Source organism: Jatropha curcas, chromosome 4, assembly GCF_041381405.1.
Source record: "Jatropha curcas cultivar XTBG-Jc1 chromosome 4, XTBG_Jcur_1.0, whole genome shotgun sequence".
NCBI classification, from domain to species: Eukaryota; Viridiplantae; Streptophyta; class Magnoliopsida; order Malpighiales; family Euphorbiaceae; genus Jatropha; species Jatropha curcas.
The window spans coordinates 3,729,842-3,739,100 of record NC_143154.1 but is presented as its reverse complement, the minus strand read 5'-3'; the positions used below and the strand labels follow the sequence as shown (position 1 = coordinate 3,739,100).

The 9,259-nt window shown below is 34.4% G+C and overlaps 1 protein-coding gene across 1 annotated transcript; it reads left to right on the top strand.

The window, feature by feature from the left end:
• Positions 1 to 2,318: 2,318 nt before the first annotated feature.
• On the top strand, positions 2,319 to 7,444 carry LOC105639078 (Methylthiotransferase). Its single transcript, XM_012223018.4, has 3 exons — positions 2,319 to 2,709; positions 4,365 to 5,440; positions 6,681 to 7,444. The coding sequence occupies exons 1-3, from the start codon at positions 2,402 to 2,404 to the stop codon at positions 7,184 to 7,186; spliced, it is 1,890 nt and encodes a 629-aa protein (XP_012078408.2). The 5' UTR covers positions 2,319 to 2,401; the 3' UTR covers positions 7,187 to 7,444.
• The last annotated feature ends 1,815 nt before the right edge of the window (positions 7,445 to 9,259 follow it).

Genomic DNA, 9,259 nt, shown 5'->3' with positions numbered 1-9,259 from the left:
TTGAATTGCATTAGATCGAGGTTTTGGGTTTCAAATTTTTGGTTTCCGGCTCCATTTTAGTGAAGATCTCCCTTCTGAGCTTTTAGGAGGGAAAGACAAAAAATCCCAATGCGCGGTTATAGGTACTCTCCCTCACTTTCTATATTTTTAGTTGTATATGCATTATCTATGTCGTACAATTCATATGCGAATGCCATCCAGAAATCTCATCAGAACTCTATTTGTTTTCTGAGAAAATTAAAGGAAAAATAGTTACCATTTTCTCTAAGCTACTGAAATAAATTTTGGTTGCTTGTACGTTTTCTTTTCCTTTCCCTTTTTTTTTTTTTTTTGTGCTAAACTGAAAAAATAGAGTTCCAGTTTTTAATGTTTCATATTATTTTTGGTGCTTGATAGTTCATTCTTGTTATGTAACTTCAGTTTAATGAACTTCGAGTGGCATTTAGGATATATTTGGTTACAAATTGTGGTGAAACTATATATATATATATATATATATATATATATATATACAATGTTTCATATTATTTTTGGTGCTTGATAGTTCATTCTTGTTATGTAACTTCAGTTTAATGAACTTCGAGTGGGATATATTTGGTTACAAATTGTGGTGAAACTATATATATATATATATATATATATATATATATATATATATATATATATATATATATGCTAACCTTATGTTGTTTGCTGATAAAGATCAGTTCTGTACAAGGGAAATCATTAGATGAACACTATAGTACATGGAACTCCCAAATCCTCTAGGAAGCGGTCATTATTTTACCAAGATTTGGCAACACTTGTCTCTACTCGTAAAGGGAAATTCTCAAGTCCAGGTCAGGCATAGAGAATTTTGGTGGTTCAGATAGTCACGGACCCAGGATTTCAACTTAGGGGGCGAAAATATATACAATGCGACGTGAAACTAAGATTATGAAAAAATATCATAAAAAAAATAATATGCTTTAAGATTTCCTCAATGAATCATTTACAATTGTTTTATGAAAACACAACTCTAATAAGTTTTTTACAAATTGGACTTATTAAAGTCATAGGTCAAATCATTGAATTAAATGAGATTTTTAATTTGGTTTTAAATTCTAAATATTACTAATGAGTAATCAAAAGTTCGATCAATGTATGATTAGTCCAAACAGTAATAACAAAATTAAGAAAATTAAAAAGATGAGTGAGAGGAAATTCTCTAATAGGGATAGCCCTAATGAGGATCCTACAATGAAGAAGGTTAAACACCGTGATAAGGACGATGGAAACAACAAGGATGAGAGGTTTGACTCATCACCCAATTCTTTCTCGCAGACGTTTCGAGATAAGATTGTTCAGGCTATGGAAGTAGATAATGATGATGATCTACTTGGGGACTCAAATTATATCCTTTCCTCGGAGGATGTCCAAATTGATCGGACGGGAACGGTGCCTGGGGTTAGAATTTCTAGGAAACTTCAAAAGAATTTTACTCTAAAATGGTCAAGAGCTGTTGTTGTGCATCTATGGGGAAGGAGACTAAGTTACAAACCCCTTTGCTCTAAACTAGAGATTTTATGGAGACCTAAAGGACATCAAGTTTTAGACTTGGGGAATGAATATTTTCTAGTTAAATTTGAGCTGGCAAAAGACTTTCATAAAGCAGTGTTAGATGTCCCTTGGATAATGGCTAGTAGCTACCTTGTGGTGCAGCCATGGAGTTTTTCTTTTAATATTCACAGTTTATCGCTAAAGGAGATTGTGGTTTGGATTCGTTTACCTGGCCTTTCACTTCACCTTTCACTTCACCTCTATCATAGGAAAGTTTTACGTGCTATAGGGGATGTGGTAGGTCATGTTATTAAGGTGAATTATAATATAGAGCACCTCCTTAGGGCAAGTTCGCTCGGTTAGCTATTTTAGTTAACATGAATTCTCCCTTGGTTTCTAAATTCCTAATTATTGGTACGTTGCAAGTGGTTGAGTATGAAGCATTCTTGAGATATGTTTTCATTATAGTCGTGCTAGTCATCGAAAAAATTCATGCTCTATTAAGTATTTCTAACTTTTATTATAAAATGTTATAATATATTATATCATGGCACAATTTTAAAATTATATTTATAAATATAAAATTTATGATAATTAATAGTGCCGGGTTATATGCTCGTTGATACTAAACTTGGTATTATTGACCCAAAGGTGAAATTAAGATGAAATTGCTACTTGAATGAGGACAAAATAGTACATTAAGCCAACAGCCTAGGAAGCACAGTGTTTAAAACGGTGCGTCTTAGGCGATTGAAAATTAAAATGAATGCAAACCGGAGCAGAAAATCGCAATCCCTATCCAACAATTCCATCCAGGCGCAAATTGAATTACATATTTGAAACAAAATAAACAGAGGCTTTAATGGCGTCTTCTCTACCATCATCTCTTTCAGTGATCCTGAACCAACCGCACCATTCTCTCAAAATCAAAACTCGATGCTTCTTCTCCAGCATCAGATTCCTCTCCTCCAACAATCCTCTAGCTTCCAATACCTGCTGCCATGGCCTTTTCCCCCAACGCACACTCAAAAGAAAGAGCTTTTCTCTCAATCTTTCTAGAAACTTTTCCCAATCTCACAATTCTGCATTTAACAAGACCGACGGCGCTGGCCTTCACCATTTTGTCGCTCAGGCTTCTCTCCCTGCTTCAGAAACACAGTCACAGCCCCAGTAAGTTCTTACTTGTATGCATATGTATGTTTAATTGGATGAATCGTATTTAGGGATTTGAACGACTTAAACTAATATGGGCTCTCTAAACTTTAGTATTTTTGCTTGTGAATTCTGATAAAGCGTGTATTTTGTCGTGGAATCTCTTTTTTAGCTTTTTAATGCTGCTGATAAAAGTTCGATGTTAATATTTTTTTTGCTACTCATATTAAGTGTGCGTTTTTTTTTTTTTTGCTTTTGGGTGTTGAAATACTGCTTATTTTGAAATACTGCTTATATGTGTCGAATATATGCAGATAAGTGCAGATAAGTGTTGCAATTATGTGGCGTCATTGTTGCATATCTTAGCTCAAATTATTCGTCCGGCTTGGTTTTCTATGTTTTCTTTACGCTATATCATCTATAATATGCAGAAGTATAATGTGTCAATTCTAGTTCAATCTTCCAATTTTGCCAAATATGTCTAACTTAATTTGTACATTGGTGGTATTGTTTATAACAAGCCCTTGTATTGGGCTTTAATGAATATTGACCTAAGAATGTATAACCCCCAATTTTTGGAAGCTTTTTTGCTCCTAACCTTGTACTTTTGTACCCTATAGGCACAAATTGTTCGAATTTGCAGTGTGCATGTATTTGATACGATATAGAGAAAGTAAAAAAATAAAAATTTAGGAAATACTGCAACATTGAGCAGTTTTAAATTGGTAATGGATTTGTGTATCTCTCTAATTTAAATTATTGTCCATGTGCTCTCTCTTTCTGATTTCTTCATCCCTCCACTTTCCCTATCTGTAAAGAAATTTCTTCTGCCGACAACATTTTCCTTGGCCAAGTCTATAAATATTTTTTAATTACCATATTTTAAACACTATTTGATCTTAATTTATTGCGTTCCATAATGTTTTGGTAAATTGAACCAATATATCCTGCTGTTTCTGTTGGTTTGAGAAAATCAAACTAAGAGATTTTTAATCTATTAAATTTGTGTCTATCGGGTACCAAAAAGAAAAAAATGGTAAGGATATAATAGGTTCCAATAAAAGTTCATGGTGTAATGGGTTTTTCCCTAAAAGTTCAGGGGCTAATATCTGCATTAAGCCAATGAATATTTGTTTATCTTTTGTTGATATGCTATGTCATGTTGAAAAGTTCTCTGACTCCAGAATAAAGTGCCACACTAGCGCCAAAAAATCTACATATTATATCAACATTTATTGCATTTGTTAGCAATTTTAATATTTGGTTTTATCTTATTATCTTCAATTCTCTCAAATTACTTATACGGCATGTATATTTTAGGAATTGTTAGAGATATGAGCATGCTGCATTATATCCACCTAGGACTATTAAATGGTATACCATTAAACAATATATCAGTCCAAATCCAAATTCCAAAGAATATAGCATAGAAATTCTTTCCTTCACAGGCATTCATATGGGAAATCAATCAACAGTGCATTGAAGTTAAAGCAAAGTTTTGATTGGCATATATGATATGATCTGAATTATTTTGATTAATGGTTACTTTGTTTGATCTTTTTTTCCCTATCCTGGATAGAAATACTCTGGACAATGTTCTTTGGCCAAAATGTCATTTTAGGATATTGGTGCATTGTCTCATGCCTTACCTTTTCATTTTCTTTTCTGTCTAGTCTTGTACCAGCTTTTGAACTTCCTTCAGACTCTGAAATTCCTCCAAGGGGACGCATGTATCATGAGACTTATGGATGTCAGATGAATATCAATGATATGGAGATTGTCCTATCTATTATGAAGAATGCTGGATATAATGAAGTTGTGGATGTTCCTGAAAATGCTGAGATCATATTTATCAATACTTGTGCTATAAGAGACAATGCAGAACAAAAAGTGTGGCAGAGACTTAATTACTTTTGGTTTCTAAAGAGACATTGGAAAAGCAATGTTGCAATTGGAAGGTCACAGTCTCTTCGTCCTCCGAAGGTCGTTGTATTGGGATGTATGGCTGAGAGGTTAAAGGACAAGATCCTTGATGCAGATAAAATGGTTGATGTGGTTTGTGGACCTGATGCTTATAGAGATTTGCCAAGATTACTGGAAGAGGTAGACTATGGGCAAAAAGGGATCAATACACTTCTTTCACTTGAAGAGACTTATGCAGATATTAGTCCAGTTCGAATCTCCAAAAATTCAATTAGTGCTTTTGTCTCAGTGATGAGGGGTTGCAATAATATGTGCTCGTTTTGCATTGTTCCTTTTACTAGAGGCAGGGAGCGGTCACGTCCTGTGGATTCAATAGTGAAGGAGGTTGCAGAACTCTGGAAAGGAGGAGTGAAAGAGGTAACTCTTCTTGGTCAGAATGTGAACAGCTATAATGATGCATCTGGTATTGAAAAAGAAGTTGAACCAGGTTCAAATTGGAAATTAAGTGAAGGCTTTTCCAGCATGTGCAAAGTAAAAAAGATGGGACTACGTTTTTCTGATCTCTTGGATCGACTTTCGATTGAATTTCCTGAGATGCGGTTTAGATACACATCACCACACCCTAAAGACTTCCCAGATGACTTATTGCATGTCATGCGAGACAGATATAATATCTGCAAATCTATTCATTTACCTGCACAAACCGGGAGTAGCACAGTTCTTGAGAGAATGCGACGGGGATATACTAGAGAAGCATACTTAGATCTTGTGCAAAAGATAAGAAAAATGATGCCAGATATTGGTATAAGCAGTGATTTCATATGCGGTATGAGATCCAATATTTAAAAATTTAGTTTATTTGGTCTTAAATTGAAACTGTGCTTTTAGTGCTTCTTTGCCCTAGATACTCTATCTACTATTATAGCTTCTACATATTAGGCTGAAGGTATTGAGTCATATCATTGTGATGCTTACTGGTATATCTTATTTGAGGAGTAATTCTGATGCTTACTGCCACACTTTATTTGGTGTGTAATTCAGTTCAGTCAATATAGTGAAATACTCGAGCACTTTATTAGAAAATCGAAGGCTTGATAGTTGACTCAAACATGTGGAGTTATATTATTCTTACTCGAATTCAACTCAATGGAATACTTGAAATACTTGGGCTTGGTTAAATTGGTTCGATTCGTATTAAAATTTAAATTTATTAGACTTGAATTAGCTTGAGTTTGAGCTCCAAATTGTATAGTATTATTTAAATATTTTATAATATAAGATATGTTTTGAATTATATAAATGCTTATATACTTTATTTGGCTCACAAGCGACTTGAGTTGATTATTATAATGCTCAAACTAAGCTCGACTCACTATTTGAGCTACTTGAGTTGGCGGTCAACTCAAATAAACTAAGTTGAATTCAAATGTTTTGCTACTTTAGCCCGAGTCGCTCACCAGTAACTTAACTTGTTTATCCTCCTATATATGGATTAAATGTAAGTTATTAATGACTCTAACGTTTTATTTTCTCTTTGAAAAAAAGAAAAAAATTAAGGCAGGCTATTATGCAGATGAACCTCCTCCATATGGTTTCCTGTTCTCTTAGTCCAAAGGACGTAATAAATTATCTAGTAATCGTACAATCAACTTCAACTTTGGATTTTGGATTCTTCAACTTGAAACCACTGTTGTATATTTCGATATTTAATGTCAACTGAACCTAACTTAATAATCTGTGGAATTTTGGATTGATTTTGTCTGTCTCGCATGGAAATGTGCATATCCACAGGAATCTTGTAGTTTTTCTTCCCTTGGATTATTGCATGTGGCTCTACTTATGTATCATATTGTTGCATGCTTTCGCTCAACTGATGCCCCATTAGAAGCTAAAATATCCTCTCTTGACAATCCTCCTGGATTTTATATCTACATGTCAGTTTGTCAATTTTGATTTAGGTTTTCTGATTATCTGCTTATCAATTGCTCTAGATTTGCAAATATTTTGATGCAGGTAAAGTTGGATCTCTATTTTGATGTCATCCTCTCAATATTCCTTTTTTACAGGTTTCTGCGGAGAGACTGAGGAGGAACACAAAGACACGCTGAGTCTTGTCCGAGCTGTTGGATATGATATGGCTTACATGTTTGCATATAGCATGAGGGAGAAGACCCACGCCCACAGGAATTATGTGGATGATGTTTCTGATGATGTCAAGCAGAGGAGGCTCACTGAACTCATCGAGGCTTTCCGCGAGAGCACTGGTAAGTGTTATGACTCCCAGATTGGAACTGTCCAGCTTGTGTTGGTAGAAGGGCCTAACAAAAGAGCTCCTGACACTGAACTTATTGGCAAGAGTGATAGAGGCCATAGAGTTTCATTCACCAATCTGCCAATACCAAATAGAGATGAGGATGCAAGTAACAAGCGAAACCCAGTTGTAGGAGATTATGTGGAAGTTTATATTTTGAAGTCAACACGGGCATCACTTTTTGGAGAAGCACTTGCCATCACTAAATTAAGCTTATTTCACAACAATGTAAACCAAGAAGCTGTTGCTTGTGCAAGCTGATGAAAACCTAGCAGCTCATGAGCAAATCAGGCAATTTTCCATTTCTCATTCCTGTTAAATTAGTAGATGGGGCCTTTCTTCCTGCATGATATTTCTTTAGGGCTGTTTCTTTCCAGGAGATTTGGAACTTTTGCATGCAGTCCTGATCTGATTGAATAGAAAATGATGGATGAGGTTAAACTTGCTATTAATATGATTCTGAATGTGGGAGCGTATAAAATATTTATTGTAAAGACAGGTCCTGATATTCCGGCTGAATATCTGCAACTTTAGAATAGCTTAGAGGCAAAACATTTTTGTATTTTAGGCTCAGGTGCTAGTGATTAGGTTGTCATTAGAGAAATTCTTAATACTGTCAAGAATATAATCCCTTCCAAGGTTTCTCTAAGTGTAAATTTAGCAATTTCATTATATGCATCTAATATTTTTAGTATGTGCTCCATTGATAAAGGAATTCCCATGTTGTCTTGTTTGGAATAGATTACAAGTGTGGTTTGTGTCGGGATTGGAATCATTTTTCTACAAAGATATCATTTTAGATGATGAAAAAAAGCAGTTTGGGAGTCATTAAAATGTGTAAAATTTGTCTTAAAGACAAAATGTTCCTTTACTAGCTACATGATTTTCATTAAGAAACAAGAGCAGAAGCACCAATATAGAAAGAAGAAATAGCCAGCAAGTGACTATTGACAGTTTGTGATTGATTGATTCATACTATAGATTTTACCATTTGACCATAGTATCTGTCATAAACTTGAGCTTATGATTTACTCTTCTGTCTTGTTCTTAATGTACATACATGCCATAAATAAAAAACTTTCAAGCTTTACTGTTCAAATCCTAATTAGATAGATTAAAATTTTTTGGAAAATATCAATTTAATGCTGTTAATAGAGCTACAAATGAAACAGCTGATTTCATAGCAAGAGCTTGTAATTGAAATGTTTGCTTAGAAGATTGGCAAACAAATCCGCATGCAGAGACAGCTTCAGAAAAAAAGCTTTTTCAGAAAAAAAAAAAAAAAAAAAAAAAAAAATCCTACTAGACTAGTTATATATTATTTATATTAAATTTTGCGTAATGTTATTCTCAGAATTGAAAAGTGTTAATATAAGAGTGAAGTTTATTAATAATGAAAATTACCCTTCTCATTTACATCGCCTTCATCAATTGTCTCAGGGCTCATTCTAATTTTGTTCATCAATTCTCCTCCGATGATCTCCAATACAATAAATCTCAAATCAAGAGGTTTTTTTTTTTCTCATTATTACATATATGAAAATAATGGAAAAATTAGATTCAATTGTGAACTGATCCTATTGAAAATAGAATTAAATATGGCAGCAGGCTAAACAGTGTTCTGGTTTCAAGAGATCTTGTCCACAGGTGCAGTTTCCTGTTAAGTGGTGTCCCCCTCAACCAGGCGTGGTCAAGGTTAACGTAGACGCTGCTTGGTCTGCTGATACTCATACAGCAGGTTCGGGATGGGTTGTGTGAGATACGCAAGGTCGTTGCTTGGGAGGTGGTTTGAGACAGTGGAGCAGGGTGGTTAGTCCTTTCCTTGCTGAGTTGATTGGCATACGTGAGGTGCTAATCTGGCTCAAAGAGCATTTTGGTGATGAACGGGTTGAGGTGGAAAGCGATTGTCTCATGGCTGATACAGCTATTAATCGAACTGATGAGGATTTATCTTATGCGGGTGGTTTGATTGCTGATTGTAGGGTACTTGCTGCAAGTATTGCTACTCTATACATTTGTTTTGTTAATAAATTGGCAAATCAGACTGCTCGTTGTTTAGCTAGAGCATCTATTTTTATATCTGATTCTTTAGAGTGAGGTAATAAATCAGCGAATCAGGTTGCTCATTGTTTAGTTAGAGCAACTGTTTCTATGTCTAATTATGGTCTCTGTTTCAATGTCCGATTCTTTGGAGTGCGGTATGGTCCCTCCAAACATAATCGATGATGTTTTATTTTTTTTATATGAATAATATTTAAGCATTTGAATTTTTCAAGAAATACAGTATACAAATTTATTTAAACTAAATTCCAAGATCATAATTGATAAAATAAA

What these genes read in the sequence shown, in the direction of transcription:
- LOC105639078 (XM_012223018.4), top strand. Translation starts at nt 2,402, where the DNA reads ATGGCGTCTTCTCTACCATCATCTCTTTCAGTGATCCTGAACCAACCG. An exon ending in GAAACACAGTCACAGCCCCA is followed by an intron (nt 2,710 to 4,364) that starts GTAAGTTCTTAC and finishes TTTTCTGTCTAG; the next exon opens with TCTTGTACCAGCTTTTGAAC. An exon ending in AAGCAGTGATTTCATATGCG is followed by an intron (nt 5,441 to 6,680) that starts GTATGAGATCCA and finishes CCTTTTTTACAG; the next exon opens with GTTTCTGCGGAGAGACTGAG.